The sequence below is a fragment of the Macaca mulatta genome, chromosome 20 (genome assembly GCF_049350105.2).
Source record: "Macaca mulatta isolate MMU2019108-1 chromosome 20, T2T-MMU8v2.0, whole genome shotgun sequence".
NCBI lineage: Eukaryota > Metazoa > Chordata > Mammalia > Primates > Cercopithecidae > Macaca > Macaca mulatta.
Window position 1 is genome coordinate 50,793,644 of NC_133425.1, and position 21,411 is coordinate 50,815,054.

Here is a 21,411-nt window from a genome sequence, read left to right on the forward strand (position 1 = left end):
CCCATTTTATAGATGAGGAAACTGAGGCTCAGAGAGATGAGTGACTTCCCCAAGCCAGAACTGAGGCCCAAAGCAAGAGTTTTCTACCTCAAAAACTAAACTACAGCAAGATCACAAAATAATTGTATTCATTCACTTTTGTTATTTTACAAAATGATTCCAAATATGTTATGGATTTAGTGTTCATGATAGTTCTATGAGGTTAGTAGGGACACCTCCATTTCACAAGTGAGGACACTGGAGCTCAGCAAGGTCAAGGACATCACCAGAGAGGCAATGAAACCAAGTCCATCTATGGTCAGAGGTGAAGCACACTCAAAATAAAGAGTCCCAGTGCCAGGTCAATGAAAGGTACTAGGCCCCCCCGCAACCTTGTCCTGGCAGCCCAATTCCTTTGGAGAGAAGGCAAGAAAAATTCTAACCCCTACAGAGTTCATGCTCTTAAACACTTATAAAGGCTTTAATATCCAGACAAAATCCAGACCTAAGTGCAAAGGTTACTGGAGTTGGGATTTATTGCCAGATGTAAATCCATCTTCTCTAAGACCTGCTCCAGTTCCCTGGTGCCTCACTTGAAATATTTCATGTGTGTTGAATGGATTTGTTGGCTCCCTGTTGCCTTCATAAATTATAAAGTCGAACTTTCTTAAAGCCTGGATCCAGCAAGGGTAGATCTAACTACCCCACGCCAAGCTTTGAATGGTGGACAGCTTTGCTTCATTCCTGGAGAGTGCCGTTATCGACGCTTTCCAAGAATTAATACATCATGATCTCCCATTTTGGATTGGGGTTGGGTGGCTGCTGCTGGGCTCACAGCAGATCACCCCAACCTTCAGGGCCCAAATTTGGGACACACCCCCACCATTCTGTGGCCATGGTTGATTGGTTCAGCCACAAAAACACTGGGCCAAAAAATGGACAAATCAGTTTTCTCTTTTAGGAATATGACGCTTATTCCAAGGGACATTTCTGTTGGAGGTCAAGATTTCTTCACGGCAGGCCCCTTGAGAGAAAGTCTCAAGCCTCTTGCTGAGATCTCTGCATCTAACTTCCTAAGATGGGATGTCTTAACTCACTTTTTCATCCCCCTGCCGTTCAAATGTAGCTTTTTCATTTCACTTAGGTGAATCAGGGTCCATTTTTGGTGCAACCAAAAGAGTCTTGACTAATGTCTATATTAATCCACCCACTCTCAATACAGACACACATAATTTTCAGCTTCTCACTGCCCATGGACCGCTGTTCTGCATTCCTCCCTAAAGCTCATCAGCTGCACCTGCTTACTTTGAAGTCCCCACAGAATCATAGAGCAGGGTGTTGGACAGGGAAGAAGACTACAGTGTATGTCTGGGCAAGGAATTCCAGAAGACTCTGCATTTCATCAGCACTGTTATGTGTGACACTCTGCTAGAGCCCAGAGCTGCTGCTGCTGAGTGACTCAGAGAGACCCAATATCCTTCTGAATGCACCCTGAGCCACCTTCTCTGGCTCCATTTCATTCATTCCTTCCCATCTATCCTACTGTTAGGATCCCTGAATAGCTCACTCTGTGGCTTTGTGTATGCCATTCACAATGTTACTACCTGGAATGCTTCTTTTCTTCTCTGATTAAAAACCCAACTAGTCTGTCTCAGCCAGATCATTTATTGGTTCTTTGCACACATATATAAGGCAAGAGTAGTTAAGATTAGTTACTTTCATTGCCCATTATGCACTTAACATGCCACATTATTATTATTATTTTCTGATTTATTTAATTCTTTGTCTCCCAGTGGACCAGTTGTTATTGAAACATCTCTTCCTTCATAATATTAATTCTCCAAATTAGCTCTCATATGTCTCTGTAAAAATGTAAAAAAAGGACTACTGGGCTCGTTTGCTTTTTTTTTTTTTTTTTTTTTTTTTTTTTTTTTTTTTTTTTTTGAGTCCATTCTTAAACAGGAGATGTGGCCTCATGGAATAAGATGCTAGAAAGAATCAGTTATTAAATGTTGAAGAAGGGTATATCATAAATGCTGCCCTGTAAGCATGCTTGGCCCTGCATATAACTAAAGGGAAAAGAGTACAGGGTGGGGTGGAAGAGAGTGGGAGACAGGAAAGTAGGTAAAATGAAAGATAACAAAGAAGAAAAAAGGCCAATCTCAGCAGATTCTCTTTTTTGCTCTTGGCTACCTTCTGCCTGGGCAAAAATCCTCTTAGAACATGGTCATCCATCAAAAGTACCCATCAAAATATCCCACGGTCATTAAGAGAAAAAATACTGTCTCCTCCATACTAAGGAATACTACACAGATGTCAAAAGAGGGTATCTCTGTGCATGTTGGAAAGATGAAGAAATATATTCTTTTTATTTTATTTTAAGTTCCAGAGTACATATGCAGAATGTGCAGGTTTGTTACATAGGTAAACGTGTGCCATGGTGATTTGCTGCTCCTATCAACCCATCACCTAAGTATTAATCCCAGCATGCATTAGCTATTTTTCCTGATACTCTCCCTTCCCCCTTGTCCCTCCCCCACAGGCCCCAGTGTGTGTTGTTCCCCTCCCTGTGTCCATGTGTTCACATTGTTCAGCTCCCACATATAAGTGAGAACATGAGGTGTTTGGTTTTCTGTTCCTGCATTAGTTTGGTGGGGATAATGGCTTCCAGCTCCATCATGTCCCTGCAAAGGACATGATCTCATTTCTTTTTATGGCTGCATAGTATTCCATGGTGTATATGTACCACATTTTCCTTATCCAGTCTATAATTGATGGGCATTTGGGTTGATTCCATGTCTTTGCTATTGTGAATAGTGCTGCAATGAACATTCATACACATGAATGTATCTTCATAACGGAATGATTTATATTCCTTTGGGTATATACTCAATAGTGGGATTGCTGGGTCAAATGGTATTTCTGGGTCTAGGTCTTTGAGGAATCTCCACACTGTCCTCCACAATGGTGGAACTAATTTACATTCCCACCAACCGTGTAAAAGCTTTCCTATCTCTCTGCAGCCTCGCCAGCATCTGTTGTTTCTTGACTTTTTAATAATCGCCACTCTGACTGGCAGGAGATGATATCTCATTGTGGTTTTGATTTGCATTTCTATAATGACCAGTAATGCTGAGCTTTCTTAAATGTTTGCTGGCCTCATAAATGTCTTCTTTTGAGACGTGTCTGTTCATATCCTTTACCCACTTTTTCATGGGTTCTTTTTTCTTGTAAATTTAAGTTTCTTGTAGACTCTGGATATTAGACCTTTGTCAGATAGATTTCAAAATTTTTCTCCCATTCTGTAGGTTGTCTGTTCACTTTGATGATAGTTTCTTTTGCTGTACAGAAGTACAGAAGCTCTTTAGTTTAATTAGATCCCACTTGTCAATTTTTACCTTTGTTACAATTGCTTTTAACATTTTTGTCATGAACTCTTTGCCTGTGCCTATGTCCTGAATGGTATTGACTAGATTTTCTTCTAGGGTTTTTATAGTTCTGAGTTTTACATTTAAGTCTTTAATCCATCTTGAGTTAATTTTTGTATAAGGTGTAAAGAAGGGGTTCAGTTTCAATGTTCTGCATGTGGCTAGCCAGTTCTCCCAGTACCATTTATTAAATAGGGAATTCTTTCCCCATTGCTTTTTTTTGTCAGGTTCGTCGAAGATCAGATGGATGCAGATGTGTAGTCTTATTTCTGAGTTATCTATTCTGTTCCATTGGTCTATGTGTCTGTTTTTGTACCAGTATCATGCTGTTTTGGTTACTGTAGCCTTGTAGTATAATTTGAAGACAGGTAGTGTGATGCCTCCAACTTTGTTCCTTTTGCTTAGGATTGTGTTGGTTATATGGGCTCTTCTTCAGTTCCATATGAATTTTAAAATATTTTTTTCTAATTATGTGAAGAATGTCAATGGTAGTTTAATGGGAATAGCATTGAATCTATAAATTACTTTGGGCAGTATGCCCATTTTCATGATATTGATTCTTCCTATCCATGAGCATGGGATGTTTTTCCATTTGTTTGTGTCCTCTCTAATTTCCTTGAGCAGTGATTTGTAGTTCTTCTTGAAGAGGTTCTTCAGTTCCCTTCTTAGTTGTTTTCCCAGGCATTTCATTCTCTTTGTAGCAATTGTGAATGAGAGTTCATTCATGATTTCACTCTCCGCTTGTCTGTTTTTGGTGCATAGGAATGCTTGTGATTTTTGCACATTGATTTTGCATTCTAAGACTTGGCCGAAGCTGCTTATAAACTTAAGAAGCTTTTGGGATGAAACAATGGGGATTTCTAGATATAAGATTATGTCATCTGCAAACGAAGACAATTTGACTTCCTCTCTTCCTATTTGAATACCCTTTATTTCTTTCTCTTGCCTGATACCCCTAGCCAGAAATTCCAATACTGTATTGAATAGGAGTGGTGACAGAGGGCATCCTTGTCTTGTGTTGGTTTTCAAGGGGAATGTTTCCAGCTTTTGCCCATTCAGTATGATATTGGCTGAGGGTTTATCATAAATGGCTCTTATTATATCGAGGTATGTTCCTTCACTACCTAGTTTACTGAGAGTTTTTCACATGAAGGGATATAGAATTTTATCAAAGGCCTTTTCTGCATCTATTGAAATTATTATGTGGTTTTTATCTTTAGTTCTGTTTATGTAATGAATTACGTTTATTGATTTGTGTATGTTGAATGAGACTTGCGTCCCAGGGATGAAGCTGGCTTGATCATGGTGAGTAGGCTTTTTGATATGCTGCTGGATTTAGTTTGCCCCTATTTTATTGAGGATGTTTGCATCAATGTTCATCAGGGATATTGGCCTGAACTTGTTGTTGTTGTTGTTGTTGTTGTTGTTGTTGTTGTTGCATCACTGCCAGGTTTTAGTATCAGGATGATGCTGGCCTCATAAAATGAGTTAGGGAGGAGTCCCTCCTTTTCAACTGTTTGGAATAGTTTCAGAAGAAATGGTACCAGTTCTTCTTTGTACCTCTGGTAGAATTCACCTGTAAATCCGTTTGGTCCTGGACTTTTTTTGGGGGAGGAGGGGGTTGGTAGGCTATTTATTACTGCCTCAATTTCAGAACTCATTATTAGTCTATTCAGGGATTCAGCTTCTTTCTGGTTCAGTCTTGGGAGGGTGTGTGTGTCCAGGGATTTATCCACTTCTTCTAGATTTTCTAGTTTACAAATAGATTCTTAAGTGAAAAGGAAAAGCAGTAGAATGGCATTCCCTATAGAAAAATAGCTAACATTTCTGAGTGGTTGCAATGTACGAGGGACAGTTCTATGTGTTTTACATAATAAATTATTAAATCATCAGAAGAAACTTGTGTGGCAGGCTTATCATCCCCATTTTACTGATGAGGAAATTGGAACACAGAGGCTAAGCAACTTGTTCAAGATAATGTAGCTAGTAAGTGGTGGGGCCACTAATCAGGCTGTCCATATATTATGCTATACCATATTAGCTGCCTCCATCTCCCAACCACCAAGCTGCCATTACGTGTGTGTTTGTGTGTGTGTGTGTGTGTGTGTGTGTGTGACAGAGAGAGAGAGAGAGAGAGAGAGATGGTGAGTGGGGGAAAGAGAGAGAGAGAGAGAGAGAAATTTCCTATGTATAACTTATATTTATGTTATTAACATAGAAAATTCTGGAAGGCAGCCAAGAAACTGTTCAGAGCCCATGCATCTGGGAGTGGGGATGAAATAATCATATGACTTATTTGTCTCTTTGCACCCTCCTACATACTGGCTCAGGAATTCATTCAGCTGTAAGTAATAGAAAACCAAATTAACAGAGACTTAAACAAAACCAGTTTATTTGTCTTACATAACTAGAAGTACTGAAGTAGTGGTTTATTGGCTCCTTGGTATCAGGGCTACTTTCTTGCAATTATCTTGGCCTCACTGTCATAGCTACTCTCCTTCTTTGTTTTGTTTTTTTCTCCATGGAATTCTTCTTCATCCAACATCCATATATTTTGCCTGTGTACCTTGTTTATTGTCTATCTTCTGCTCTAGAATATCAGCTGTGTGAGGATGGGGACTTTGTTTTGTTCTCAGCCATATCCCAGCACCTTAAAACCCTACCAGGTGCAGAGTAAGTTCTCAATAAACATTGTTGAATTAATAAATGCCTTAGTTATCATGTTCATGTTCAAAAGAAGGGGGAGGTGACACCACTGCCTCTGTCCTCTTCTATTATGAAAACTAATGCTCTTTCAGAATCTCCCATTCAGATTTACTCCAGGTTTTATGGAGCAGAATTGAGTCATGTGGCATGCTCCTCTTCCCTGAGCAGGAGATGCCAGAAACTCAGGAGCAGAAGGCCGTGACTGCACTTGGCCATGCCGGACAACATGAAGGTGTTGTTAGCAAGGAAGGAGCAAGGAAGGAGCAGCTGGACAGCCAGCCACATCTCCCACAGGTTGTTGACCTTTCATCACTTGCATGTTCTACTTTTATTTCATGTTTTCATTGAATACAGATTTCTGGGTCCTATGGCAGGCTTGCTCGGAATCTCAGAGGGTGAGGCTAAGTATCTGTGCTTTTTAAAGATTCTGATGCACCACCAAAGGTAAGGACTGCATTTAAAGTTAGGAGAAGGGGCTTATGGTCCTGGAAAAGAAAGTGACCTCTGTAGATCAACAAATTAAATGTCTCCATTTTGCAGATGAGTAAGCTGAGGCTCCCAGGGGGAAGAGACTTCTCCAAGCCTACCAGGTAATCAGAGGCAGAGCCAGGGCAAGATTCCAGAGTTCTGTCTCCCAGACCAGGGCTTTGCTCTCTTCAACCCTTGGCTGCCTTATTCTTCACCATTGCGTGTTTACAGCCAAGGGCAGGACCCTCCCATAATTCACATTTAACTTTTACAGAGAAACAACCAAGTATCAATTTTCCCTTTTTCCTTTAACTGCATTATCTAGAGTAATAAATTAGTCCCAAAGCAAAAAGATGCCCTTAATCCCTACACTACTTTTTCATATCCCTGTGGTGTTTATAATGTAAAAAGAGTTTTAGTGGCTAATATCCACTCTCCTCCTTTCCTTTATTTATATGTATAAATTTCTATTTTATAATTATAGTTGCAGGTTTCCCCTCTGCTCTACGTCTGCCCTCGAGCCTAAGAGTGACACAGGAAATGGTTTATGTTCTCCGGCCTACACTGACAGTCTAATCCCGTTCCTGTATTTCATGCTGTCTCTGTCAAGTCCATTTTCTCCCGGCCATGAGATAGACATGATTCCCAATGCCTCCATCTCTGCAGACTCAGCCCAGCATGGGCCTGGGAGGAAACCTAGCTACCCACCTCTAAAAGATGTCAGCTTCAGGGCAGAGGGCTTCAGAAATGCAGGCAAAGAGACCCACACCAAGATCTCGTTGGTGAGTTTATCTCATTGATTAAATACTTCAGCTTTAGCGTTGTGCCTATGTAATTGTCATGAACATTGCAAACTCTCTTTCTCTTTTGGACTTGTGGTTGGAGCAAACCTGAACAACCAGAAAGCAGAAGTTCATGTGGCATTAAAACTGTGATGGAAAATCCAGTCTCCAAACCAAAATGAAAGACGCAAGGTGCCCCCTTCCCAGAAGTGGAAAATGCTGCTGGGCTGCCACCAAATTCTGTGTCAAACTCCAAGACCAGACTTTTCTTATGTTCTTTAAGCTTTCTTGAAAAAGGTGTTTAAGTCCATAGTAGGACAGACAGCAATCCAAACACCAAAAGGTAGTTGGGTTTTCTCTTATGCTAATCAGTTATGTGACCTGAGCCACTGGCTTAACCCTTGTGAACCTCAGTTGCTCATCTGTGAAAAGGGGGTGAGAAAAGCTGCCCCATGTAACCCCCAGAGTAACAGGGAGAGTAGCAGAGAGCAAGTTATGAAAGTGTTACACATGTAACAGGTAATGTGAGAAGATTTCAGGCAACTGAAATGCTGATGTTCCAAAATTCCAACCTAGCTATACTCCCTCCTCCAGCCCCAACATCCAGTATTTATGAGAGGTATATTTGCATGGTCATTTTTTGGATGTTAACTGTGGCAGTAAGTGAAGGCAAATGTGTAAAATATCAGCTGAGCGTCCAAAGGCACTGGTGTCAAGAAGACTGTAACATCTATTTGAATGCCCCAACTTTCTCATTTTCCATACCGATATTTGGTATTGCATAGACATAAAAGGGCAGAGAAAGCCAACCATGTGATGTAAAAGGAACATGGCAGCACAGATCAACTACATGTTAGGTGAGGTCATGATTTTTGAAATCACATTGCTTTGGCAATTAAGCACTTAATCTGATATGTGTTATTTTCTGAAGACTTGGAAGCCAGCAGCTTGAGCTCAAAGCCTAGATTGTCAATACTAGCTCTGTTACACTGGGCAAGTTTCTCTCTCATAGACTTTATCTTCTATAAAATGAAACAAATAATAATCACTTTTTAGGTAGAAAATATAGCTAAATTGTAAAGTCCACAGGTGCAAATATTTTGTCTTGCTGACACTAAATCTCCAATTGCTAACTCAGTGTTCTTTAATAACAAGCACTCAGTAAATGTTTGGTAAAGGGATGAATGAAGGGTAAATTACACATAATTAAAAAGTACTCAACCTTGTGGTTAGAATCTTTTGTGCATTCCATCAACGTTAAGCCCCTTTTCCAAATTATTATGGTGTTAGGTAAGAGATTCCAGGATGATCTGAAAATATTTAACCAATGAACTGTAGCCTGCTGGGGGCAGGAACCTGCTTTTATTCAGTGCTAAATCCTCACCTCCTAGAACCAAGCTTGGCATTTAGTAGACACTCAAAAAATGTCTGTTGAATGAATGATGTGTGTCTTTCTTTCCAGACAGTCTGTATGCTACTTGAAGAGAAGGACTAGCATCTTTGTATTCTCTCATTTTCTTACGACTCCCTTGTACCGTACATGCACAAAAGATATTCAAGCATTCGTAGTATTCTAGGACCATAGTCTGTTAGGGGTGTGAGATTGCTTTAAACCACCACAATCTGTCAATAGCAAACAAGGATGATGATGACCATATAATAGCTTTGACTCCGAAGTAACAGAAACATCTTCTATTGCCTCTGAAACTCTCTGCAGTCAGAATTTCAACAGAAAATTGCAATAGAAAATACTCACTGTAATATTCCGCAACCTCTGTCACTATGAAAAATGTCATGGAAGAAATTTTTTTTATAAAACAGCAACATGCAAAAGTAATCAGTGCTGGAAAACTCAAAGATGGATGAAGAAAACAAGAGGAACAGATCCAATAGCTCTGGTTTTATGAATAGACTGTTCTACCACCCCACTCATCTGTAGGGTCCTCATGAGATCTTTTTTTTACAACAGGTTATGAATTATCCTCATGATGTCTTTAAATGGATGATCAATACTATATTTTCCCATAAAATGTTTGGTTTGAAATCCGATTTTAAGTGCATTAGAGTTTTTGTGCACCGAGTGGGTGAATGCCATAATAAATTGTCATCAAATATGAAAGAAATATAGCATAGATTAATTGCCGTATTTATTTATGAGTCTATAAAATATCTTGTGAAAGTCCTGGCACATTTTTGGGATACCAGTTTGAACCTTCAGGAAAGTTAAAAGCATTAAAAGAGACTGCAAGGAGATTTATTATCAGAATGTTTTTAATTGCAGACCTAAGCAGACATACAGGTATTAGAATGGCTGTGCCCTTAATGGGCATGTCTCATGTGTTTCTCTCTCTCTCTCCTTTTTCTTTACAAATGATATACTTTCCATATTTTTATTGATTTGTGAAGATTTGTTATAAATAACCTATGGCTAGCACGTGACATTACAAATGGTCCCAGCTTCCCTAAAGTAGTGGGCCCCAGGTGGCACAGAGAAGAACGATCCCGGCCAGTTCTAATGCTCAGCTTTAAAAGTAGGAGGAAAGCATGAGGAAGAGAATTCTAGGGAAATGCTGCTAATAAGATGAAAATGTATAAAGCTGGAAGCTGCTCATGTCTTAATTGAAAGCTTCACGTCTACGGCGGTGAAATCCTTTAGGGGGAAGAATGACAAAATATCCTTATAAACTGCATGTTAGCAATGCTTCAGTTAGAGGGCTGTTTGCAAAAACACAGAGCCCCTCCTGTAGCCGAAGCCAGCAACACTGTGGTTCCCTTTCTTGATTGTCTAGGCCATGATTCTACTCCCTAATTGTATACTGAAGGACCATTTCTAGGTCCTATCACATAGGGAGAAAAGGGCATAGCATCTTATCCCAGTGAGTCCCTGTGTGTTATTCCTTTAAAGTCTTAATTTCTTACACGCATTTCTTTTCCAAAGACTTAGACTTCAAAAACTATTCCCTGGTTTTCAAATCCATACATCTGTTGTTTACTTAAAAGTTTAATTCCTTGAAAACACATCAGATGCCTTGAGCTTTTCATTAGAAAGATGCCATCATCCACAGGATAAAAATAATCAAGAATTTTTATACATAAAAACTGCTTTGAAATTAATGCAGCAAACCTCCCCACCTACTGATGCCAAAACCAGATTTTTAAAAATTCCTCTTCCTGAAAATAGTCCGTAACTAATTTCAAGGAATTGTTTTTAAACCATTGTAGAAATAGAGACACTATCTTTTAGATTTTTTTTTTTTTAAGATGGTTTTTTTCAGCCAGGGAGGGGTGCTATTTTGGTTTTTGGATGTATATATCAGTCATGGCTGGGTCTGTTTGCTCTTTGCCATTCAATTAAAGATTCACACCAAATTTATAAAACTCTCAATTACTACATAAGCTCTTTCATAATACAGATTCATGTAAAACAGGGCACACAGACCCTGAACTTAATTTTCTTACAGTGACATCTCTTTAAGATGTTTTTTCTGCTAAATTACACTGCATCATCATGGCACACAATATGTGAATTCACACAGTCCAACTGGAGTTAGCAATATCTCCTGGCTGTGCCTGGCTTTCTAGGTGTTTGAAATATGGTTCTGTGAAAAGACCCAGAATCAGGAGGTCTGAAGTCTGATCCTTCCTCTGCCACTTACTTGGCTGTGTGATCTTAGACTTGCTTCTCACCTCTCCAATATCCTTGTCATGAGCCTTAAATAAGATACAGCAGAGGTGTTTAGGAAAGCTCCCGAGCACTCTACAAATGCTACAGAATTTTATTATTATTAACACACTTTACTAATTTTAACTCTAAACTGAAATACAATGCTGTCAAACCAAGACCCCTGCATTCAGTCTTATTTTTTACTTTATCCCGAAGAAGTTAATTCTATTTGCTGCCTTTTTGACAAGAGACATCAACACTCTCATCTGGGAATTACTCTCTTTTTATTTTCTCCTCCTGATGCCAGAGTTACTGTTGACAATATGTATTCAGGCAAGGTAGGGACTCACTGCATTTCACAATCAGATGCTATGCACACTACTTCCGTCAAAACAATTAGTGTTCATTTCGGTTTTACTCCATGAGACCTGCAGTGACTGATCAGTATAAATTATAGATGCATCTGTCCAGATGCACTTGTTCATTCATGCATAGATTTGAGGAAATTTTATTCTTCTCAGTTCAAAAACAGTCACTAAAAAATCCATACTTAAAAAATATAATTTAGCACATTTTCAACTCTGTTATTATGTTCATGTACTCACTCATTCCATCTGGGATTTGAGGCATTTGAAGTTGATTTGGGGTATTTCCAGATTGTTATATTTCCCCCTGTAAAATCTGCTGTCTTTATAAATCATGAGAAAATCGTAGACATTTTTAACCGAGAATAATGAAATACAGTTTGTTTTCCCTCTTTTATTGTTTGTTTGTCTTTTGTGGTACCTGCATGCAAGCTTATTGTGAAACATACATCCTTTACTCTGCCTGCTCAGGAACTTCAGTGCATTTGAAGCAAAGCAATAAGAGCTTCAAATAAACAATGTGGATTAGTACTCTCTGGTGCAGATAGGCTTTTGATTGTTTAATTTGTTTCATATTTGTTTTAATGAGCAGCTAGAGGAACTATCAGGCATGTTGCACAGTACAACAAAAGAATCTCTATCATTTGTTTAAAATACTTTAGGTGGAATGACTCCCTTAAATGTAACTGGGAGGGTCTATATTTGATGGATTTATTTACTTGCTTCAATAAAATTCTATGTGTACACATATACAATTGGGGCTTTTTCTCCGAAAGTAAATTAATCAGCGCTGAACAAAGCAATGAAAAGCTGCCGGGGTGGAGAAGCTCGGACTGCTGAAGTGGGAATCTGTGAACCATCAGGAGGACAAAAGCAAATTCCACTGCAGCTTCCCCTCAATCAGACTTTCCAAGAAACAGACATCTTCTCACCTGAGGTTTCTGCCAGACAGAGGTTGATATTGGCTTAACCCACTGACATTGTTTTGTTACGAGGGTCCCAAAATAACAAGAAGAATAGGCACATTTCATAAAAACTATTTTTAGGAAACCCCGTTAAATGCTCAAGGTGGTAACAATCAAATGTCAGCAAAACAGGGGAGGTTTACCACGGATGCAGCCTCTCTCTGGAAAGGAAATATTAAATCAAGGTCTTGCAAGGCTGGGAAGCCAGAGGAGACATGGCAGGCCTTGCTCCCTGGGAAGCATTCTGATAGAAGCCACAAAAAACCATCAAGCAACTTTGAAGACAATAGAAAAGGTGTCTTAACATAAAACCTGCTCTTTTGTTTGTTTTTGTTTCTTTCCAGAAGAAGAAAAATGCCCAGATATCTTCATAGTCCTACCTCCCAATTTCCTTCCCCACTGTTCCTCAACATCCTCTTTTCTTTTTAAAAATTGTGTTACCTTTCTCAAATCCTAGAGAGCAAAGACAAGAAGTAGGCCTGGAGGCCCTGCACACAGCATTGATACAACAGAAGTCTTATAAATCAGCTAAAAATCAATAATTCCTATATGGTAGTTTCTCCTTTGCAACCATATCGCCAAGGGACAGGACTAATGCTTTTTCTCCACCACCAGCCCCATTTTTCTGTCATAAAATTTAAAAAAACTCTGCTTAGGAACAAATGGGCAATCGAAGTTGCTGAGTCAGTATTTCGACTATCTAATTTTATTACTTTACAATTGACATACCTTCCCTCTGGAAATGTTTGCAATTAATTAATTAGCAGTAATCTTCCCCAAGGGATGAATTTAATGAATACTCTCCAATTCTTACTTTAAAAAAATAGCCTAGATGTATCCAAGCTGCAAATGTGTGGATAGTTCCAAAGTGCATTTTGAAAAATCAAGGGATCTATCTATTACTGTGAATTTTTATCACTAAGTCAATCTGGTGAGGACTATAATTCTTTTCCTAACTAGGAGTTTCCCGGGATGAATGCAAGGTTTCTCCAAGGTAACAGCATCAGCAGCAGCAGCAGCAGCTGTGTTTGTTAGTATTTAGAATGGAGCTTGTCCTCATGTTAATAATCTCTTAAGCAGAGGAGTCTCTGGTTTGTGGCTTCTTTAAGCTCCTTGAGCATTCTACAGAATGTGTTTTTAAAACAGGGTGTGGAGAGCTAGAGATGTCATGCCAAAGAGATCAGTGGCTCCCAGTGACCAGTTCCCTCTGTAAGGTGCTAGTGGCAAACTGGGAGTTGAGGCATGCCCCGTCCAGGGCCCCAGACCTTGCGCCACCTCATGCAAGAACCCAGAGCCGTTGCTATCTTCTGGGCCACAGGCTCTCGCGTTTCAACTAGAAAATAAAACTGGGCCCTTGAACCAACCCCTATGGCTCCTCGGAGGAGTTGCAGCAAGGTCCTGGGAGAGCATTTTAAAAGTATAAAGCGCGGTGACCCCGTTAAGTGAAAAGCAAGGCTTTCTGAGGTTTCTGGCCTGCAAATCCCACTGGATCCCTGCAGTGCCCACCGAAGACCTTCCCCTACCAGAGCGACAGTCCCTTTTCGCCCCTAGACGTCGCGGGTTGGAGGCTCTCAGAAGGGCAGCTGTGACCTGAGTATTGAGCCTTCAGATGTGCAGTCTACAGTGCTCGCAAACTGGAGGTGCCCTGTCTGGGGACTAGGCCTGGAGGAGGCAGCCACCTCCTGGATACCAACGAGCCTCCCCCCGCCCCCGCCACCGCCCACCCATCAGTGTCCCTTTGAAGACCCCTGGGATGGAGTGAGGAGGTGGTCTGACCGCTGGGCCCAGCCGGGCGTCCAAGAGGAGCGCAGGGAATGGGCCACCCTCCCGGAGCGCTCCACTGCGGCTCTCCAGCGCCACCCCCAGCGGAGCGCAGGGGCTGCAGCCCGGACCGGGCGCCTTCTTCAGCCTCCCTAGCTGCCCCGCGGCCACTGCGGGCGGTGCGCGCGAGGCAGCCAAGCCTTGCCTTCGGAAGAGATGCCCAGGGATCTTAGCAAGCAGCCTGCGGATACCAGGGATCGGACCCGGCCAGTTTCCCGACCGAATCTGAGGGATCCTGAGCCTCGGCCTCGAGGGGGCGCTATCCGGCCTACTCGAGGACCAGGCAGCTGCAGAGAAGTCCCAAGGTCAAGGCCTGGGCAACGCCAGGGCTTGCAGAGTCGGAATCTAGCCCAAGTCCTGAGGAGGCTGAGGCGGGGAACCAGATCCCCGAGGACAAAGATGGGCGGGCCAGTGGGATCCACCGACGCTGCCCGGAGCTGTTCCAACGAGAGCCGGGCCTGTGGCGTGAACAAACTTTCCTTCAGCGCAGGGGCGGAGGAGCCGGGCTGGAGGCTTCTCCCCCGGGCCTCTGCTCTCCTCCACCTGCCAGTGCTCAGCCTCCGCCCAGCCTTCGCCCACCCCAGCTCCTTCCCCCTCCCCCGCGCGCCTCTATTCACTCAGACTCATGTCTCCCCTCTCCCCTCCTCCTTCTCCCTCTTGCCTTTCTCCCCCACTTTTCTCCTGTCTCTTCTTTTGTATTCTCTCCTCCCTCGCCGCCCCGGTTGCCTCTCGCCTCCTCCGGGCCGCAGGGGAGGAGGTGAGCGCGCTGCGCCAGGGGCCTGCGCGGCTCAGAGGGAGGCGTTTCTCCTACTTCTCCCGGGTAATTTGGAGAGGTTGTGTGTGTGCGCGCGCGCGCCCGAGCTCCTGGCGAAAAGGGGTAGGATTCAGCGCCGAGCAGAGAGGGTCAGGGTCTTTGACGTTCCTCGCCAGCTGCACAAACCTCCCGGAGCAAGTGTGAGTGTGGGTGAGAGTGCGCGCGCGCGCACGGGCTGGCTGCGCTTGGCACGCTTGGTGGCCCGGGGCCCCGGGGCCCGGGGTCCCGTCTGGCGGCTCAGGATTACCGTGACGTCACATTGAGCCTCTGGCCACCTTGACTGGGACACCTCTGGAGCCTCACAGCCCCGCGCCGCGCCGCACCTCACCTCGCCACCACGCGCCTTTGGGAACCAACATCTTCTTCCTTTCCCTGCCCATCCATGGGCCCTTCTGTCTTCCGGACCCCACGGGCCGGAGGGGCGCCTTCCGGAGCGCAGGGCTCGGCAGCCGGGCTGCCCTCGGCTCTGCCTCCACTCGGGCCAACCAGGCGGAGGAACCGGCGCTGGGCACCCGCCACGGTGTAAGGAACTGAGACGCCGCGCTGCTGGGAGCGCCGAACAGTTGGGCTGAGACGGGAACTCGAAAGGGAAGAGAGAGGCGGGCCAGGGACAGCCACCATGTCCTTCCCGCACTTTGGACACCCGTACAGCGACGCTTCCCAGGTAAGAGGCGCCTCTATGGGGGACAGGGGACAGATTGGGTGGAGGGAGTGCCTAGTGCCCGGCGCCTGTCTCTGATCTTCCTCCTCTTGTGTCCTGCGGGAAGCCCGAAGGAGCAAGGACCAGGGTAATGTGTCACAGCCTCCTCTGACATCCCCAATCCCTAAATGAGAACATTTCACCCCGGAGTGCACCCTGGAAAATCCTGTGACCTGAAACACGGACACTCTGACCATGCGCTCAGTGAGGTGGGTGGGATCACAGGGATCTCCCAGTCAGGCCTCCTCCTATACAGAAGTCTCAGGTGGCCGGGAGTGTCTTAAAGAGAAAGAAAGAAAAAGAGAGAGAGAGAGACAGAGAGACACAGAGAGAGAGACAGAGAGACAGAGAGAAAAGAAGGAAGGAAGGAAAGAAGGAAGGAAGGAAGGAAGGAAGGAAGGAAGGAAGGAAAGAAAGAAAGAAAGAAGGAAGGACTTGTAGGCTACGACGCTGTCCATCTCGCCATATTGTTGTTCATTTGTTGACCTGGACTCTTCTCCTACCCCTTCCTTGGGCGGGCCTAAGCTCTCCGGCTCCCTCGATTTTCCAAACCAAAGTGGATGTTGTGCATTGACAAGGGTTTCCTGGAAAAGTTCTGCGGACACCCCCTCCACTGTTCTGCAGCTTTTCTCTAGAGTTCTGAGTGTATTTTCCTGTTGTCTAGTGCCGGCTCGACCTTTGACCTGCTGTGTGATCTTAGACAAGTCTCACACTCTCTCTGATCCTCCACTCCCAATCTATAAAATGGGGAGCAGGAATGAGACGTTAATAATGGTCTCTAAGGCCACCTTCTAGCTCCACCTTTGCAGGATCCTGTGAGGAGGGTAGGGAAGGGGGCTGAGGGTTTGGTGTCTTTAATTCCAGTTTCAGAATATTCACATTTTCCCAGCCTCCTGGGGCTCTGGGGCCTTAGCAATGGCATAGGCGCATCTATAAGGGTATTTTGGTTAAAATGCCTTTTATAATTCCCGTCCCAGCACCTAACAGAATGCTCAGCCCGGGTGGCATTTAGTTAATGCATAATGAAGGAATGAATGAAGGAGCAATCTGATTTCACCCTCTTTGCTTCTAGCTCCCACCAGCCGGAGGCAGGGGTCTCTGACCTCCAGTGCCCTCTTTCTTGCCCCTGTAGTTTCTGGTGTCGGCAAGTTCCAGCACCACATGCTGCGAATCTACCCCACGCTCAGTCTCAGATGTAGCATCAGGCTCCACCCCAGCGCCCACTCTTTGCTGTGCACCCTACGATAGTCGACTGCTGGGCAGTGCACGACCAGAGCTGGGCACCACCTTGGGCATCTATGGAGCCCCCTACACGGCCGCTGCAGCTGCCCAGAGCTACCCTGGCTACCTGCCCTATAGCCCGGAGCCCCCCGCACTGTATGGGGCACTGGTGAGTACAGGGGTGGAGTCCCCGGGGCGTGAGCAGTAGAGACAGGTGAAATCCAGAGAAAGTCAAGGAAAGACCCACACCTCCTGAGGAAAGGAAATGGTTAGGACTGTGTATAAGGAGGACAAAAAAATACAGTACATTACAGTTTGCAGAACTTGAACTTCATACTGTTTAGAAAACACTTATACTTCTATTAATTCTGTGAGGTAGGCAAGTCATCATTAATCTCAATTTATGAATGAGGAAATAGAGGTGCACAGGGGTTCAAATACTTTACCCAATGTCACAGGGATACAAAGGGTCAGAGAAAAGCTCCTGAAGAAGAGTAAAGCAGGAAATGCCCCAGCTGGTGTGTGTTGTGTGTGGAGAGGAGGGGGAGGGGTAAGTGATACAGTAATAACAGCAGCTAATATTTAACTACTGCTTATTTGGCACCAGGGATTCTGCCAAGCATTCTGCTAGCATGGTCTTCTTCAATAACCTATCAGTACTATTATCCCCATTTTACCAAGGAAGAAATTGAGGCACAGAGTGGTTAAGCAACTGTGCCCAAGATCACACGACCAGTACCAGTGGCCATACTGGGATTTGAACCAGACCCTTCGCTACCACCCCATGTGCCCCCTCCCCAACTGTAGTCCTGAATTCTCTTTTTCTCTCCCTCCAGAATCCACAGTATGAATTTAAGGAGGCTGCAGGGAGTTTTACACCCAGCCTGGCACAACCAGGAGCCTATTATCCCTATGAGCGGACTCTGGGGCAGTACCAATATGAACGGTAAGGAGTGAAGGGCCTTGGTGACTGGCACTGGGAGGCTTTCCTCCCCTACTGCCAAGGTAGGGTGGATGGGGGCAGGGGAGAAGGAGGGAGCTGAACCACACTTCCAGGCCACAGACTGCCCTCTGCCTGCAGTTCCTTGTTCCCCTTCTAGAATGTGAGCCAGGTTCTCCCCCACAGGTATGGCGCAGTGGAATTGAGTGGCGCTGGTCGCCGAAAGAATGCCACCCGGGAGACCACCAGCACACTCAAGGCCTGGCTTAATGAGCACCGCAAAAACCCCTACCCCACTAAGGGTGAGAAGATCATGCTGGCCATCATCACCAAGATGACCCTCACCCAGGTGTCCACCTGGTTTGCCAACGCACGCCGGCGCCTCAAGAAAGAGAACAAAATGACGTGGGCACCCAAGAACAAAGGTGGGGAGGAGAGGAAGGCAGAGGGAGGAGAGGAGGACTCGCTAGGCTGCCTAAACGCTGACACCAAAGGTACTGAAAACATTCACCACTCCACCTTAAGGGTTTTACAAGCCCTCAAGCAGTTTGGTCTTTCAAAAGCTGCCCTGTAGGGTAGATTTTCTGGAAGGTCCTCAGACTTACCCTTGCACCTCCCTGCGTGTCTCAGAGCATTAGCCTGTGCACTGCTTTCTACCTGTAAATCTCTACACAACCGGCTTCTTCTTGACATCAAAGTGTTACCTCCTAAAGTTCTTCCTGACTCATCCAAGCCAAAATAGCTTCCCAGTTATTTTCTGTTCTGCCAGCCTGTTTGGATTTCCTTTGCCATACTTGTCACTGTGAGAAAGTTTACATGGCCAACTACCCTCTCTAGAATGCCAGCTCCAGCAGAAGCCTCACTCACTGCCTTATGCCCTACACACCTAATATCTAAATGATGGCCGCCAGATAGTTGGCGCTCAGTAAATATTTGCTGAATTAAATGATATAACAGCAGTCACTTGTAAATATTGAAATGGAGGAAAAACTGCCCCCTGGTTTTTCACAATTGAGAAACTGAGATCCAGAACTCAGGCAGCACCATGTGGCATTTCCTTGGCTTGGCACGGCTCGCGAGAGGAGGAGTCCGCTAAAGGGTGGGGGCAGGGCTGGGGCAGGAATTCTTTCCCAGGGACAGGCGGCCAACAACCCTGGGGCAAATGCAAGGGCTGGTACGGCAGGTCTGGTGAATGACACCGCGGATGCCCTGAATGCAGGGCGCTTCTTGCTAAAAGCTTCTCAGGGATGGGCATTCCTCCGATTTCCCTTGGGCCCTGGGGCTTTTCTCACTCGGTCTTGATTTCCTGCAGAAGTTACTGCTAGCCAGGAGGCCCGGGGGCTCCGGCTGAGTGACCTAGAAGACCTGGAGGAAGAGGAGGAGGAGGAGGAAGCTGAAGACAAGGAGGTAGTGGCCACAGCTGCAGACAGGCTGACGGAGTTCCGAAAGGGCGCGCAGTCGCTGCCTGGGCCCTGCGCTGCAGCTCGAGAGGGCCGATTGGAGCGCAGGGAGTGCGGCCTGGCCGCGCCCCGCTTCTGCTTCAGTGAGCCTTCCGGATCGGAAGAAGCTGACTTCCTCGCGGCGGAGACAGGCGGCCCTAGGTTGACCATGCACTACCCATGCGTGGAGAAACCGCGCATCTGGTCTCTGGCTCACACCGCGGCAGCCAGCGCTGTCGAAGGTGCACCCCCAACCCGGCCTAGGCCACGAAGTCCTGAGTGCCATATGATTCCCGGACAGCTTCCTGCCTCTGCCCGACGACTCTCAGTCCCCAGAGACTCCGCGTGCGACGAGTCTTCCTGCATAGCCAAAGCCTTTGGAAACCCCAGGTTTGCCCTGCAGGGACTACCACTGAACTGTGCGCCGTGCCCGCGGAGGAGCGAGCCTGTAGTGCAGTGCCAGTACCCGTCTGGAGCAGAAGGTAGTGGGCCCCCAACGGCGCTGGGAGTATCTATGCAAAAGACACCCACCCACCGCCCTGCCCGGCAATTGCACACCCTCTGCCATTCCCGTCTGCCCAGGTCTGCCACAGACCTGACGGGAGATTGCTTCACAGCACTCTTTCAGACGGAAGCGTAGAGATAAGTTCTAGTACTCCCTTACTTTAAAGCCAAATAATAATAAGCTCACAGGGAGACTGTAATTTACCTAGAATCACTTAGAAATCCGTTCGAGAGATGGACAACCAGGATCTCTGCATTCGTGGTCCAGTGTGCTGCCAAATTCAGCAGGTGTGCATCACCATGCCCCTCTAGCACAATCGCCCTTGTCCCCTGCCTGCCCTTCAGAGGAGACTCGCTGGTCCCCTGCTGTGCTGCTCAGAGAGTTTACTAGGGTTGGGCAAGCACCAGGGCTTTTGGAGAAGTCTAAGATTGTGGGCCAGACGCACACCATAGATTTAACCTCAGTGCTTAAGTCCAGCTTGCAGCTCTCTCTGTGTCCCACCAAAACCCCTGGGAAGTTGCCCCTGCGGTCAACAGCTTCAGGCCCTAGACTGGTGTTGTCCCTGGAGAGCATTCTTCCAAGGGCTCATCCCCAGGCAGGCCAGTGACTGCCAATCAGTGTCCTCTTATGCTGGCTGGTTTTTTCACTGTGTTAAGGACCTGGTGGAAGGGAATTTCACCCCACAAAGGGACATTCCCCAAGCATGAGGCAGCCTCCAGCAATTACTGTCAGATTCTGCTCTTTGTAGTAATTTCTCTCAGGATTAGCTGCTGGCTTAGAAAAGTGGGTTACACTGTTATTTGAATTTACACAACGGATCCAAACATTACCTCTGGCAAGCTAATTGCCTCTAGACCCTTTGCTTGCCTTCAGAAGAGACATGGCTGACCCAGAGGTTTCCTAAGAATTGCCACTAAGCGGCCTTTGGGTTTTAATCAACCTTTCCTCTCTCAGCAGGTTAGCGCAACGGCTGCGATTTGCGAAAGAATCTTGGAAATGGGCCCCACGTTTCGAATTCATCTCCAGGTTAAGAAGCTGCCAGACCTTGCCAGGGACCAGGAGCTCTCATTTTGCCTAAGAGACAGACACACAGAAACCCTCCTAGCAGCTGTCCTTGCACGCAGAGCTGGGTTGGTGGGCAGAATTGTACCTTAGCCGACCCCACGGAGGAGATGGCAAGGCACCTTGGGGAAGGCCGAGTGGGAGGCTGGGCGAGTCTGCCCCACCCAACGACTCTACCAAGTCTCTTCCTCCTCTGGATTCAACAAGGCTTCCTCTCCTGCTCACCCCTGTCTCTCACCTCCACCACGCCCCCTCACTTTGTAACTTCATCCAGACCCGGCTACTAAGGACCCTGTGCGTCTTCTCTCCCTCCCTTGTGTCCTTAAAAATAATCAGTCCAAACCCATGCTGTGTGGCCTATCTTTGCCAGGGGTGCTTGGAGAGATCGGGGTGCAGGCAAACATGCATTGCGGCCAGGGGTTCTTGCGACAGCGCGGCGTGGGCTGCATACCTCAGTTCCTTTAGTAGCTGGGAAAGAAACTGACAAGGTAACCGATAAGGTCGTGGCGACTGCAGCTCAGCGGACTAACCGCTGCGTGACCAATCCGTGGA

The 21,411-nt window shown here is 45.6% G+C and overlaps 1 protein-coding gene across 4 annotated transcripts; it reads left to right on the plus strand.

Moving 5' to 3' along the window:
• The first annotated feature begins 14,321 nt into the window (after positions 1–14,321).
• On the plus strand, positions 14,322–21,203 carry IRX6 (iroquois homeobox 6). Of its 4 annotated transcripts, none has more exons than XR_003725417.2 (6): positions 14,322–15,656; positions 16,825–17,082; positions 17,750–17,859; positions 18,040–18,347; positions 19,166–20,084; positions 20,752–21,203. XR_003725417.2 is itself a non-coding variant. In XM_001087101.5 (6 exons), exons 1-6 carry the CDS (start codon positions 15,612–15,614, stop codon positions 20,757–20,759), a joined length of 1,338 nt encoding a protein of 445 aa, XP_001087101.3. In that variant the 5' UTR covers positions 14,322–15,611; the 3' UTR covers positions 20,760–21,203. The 4 variants fall into 4 exon arrangements, 2 of the variants coding, with proteins under 2 accessions (XP_001087101.3, XP_028696763.1); XR_013411740.1 differs by having other exon boundaries at positions 20,755–21,203; XM_001087101.5 differs by having other exon boundaries at positions 19,166–19,774.
• The last annotated feature ends 208 nt before the right edge of the window (positions 21,204–21,411 follow it).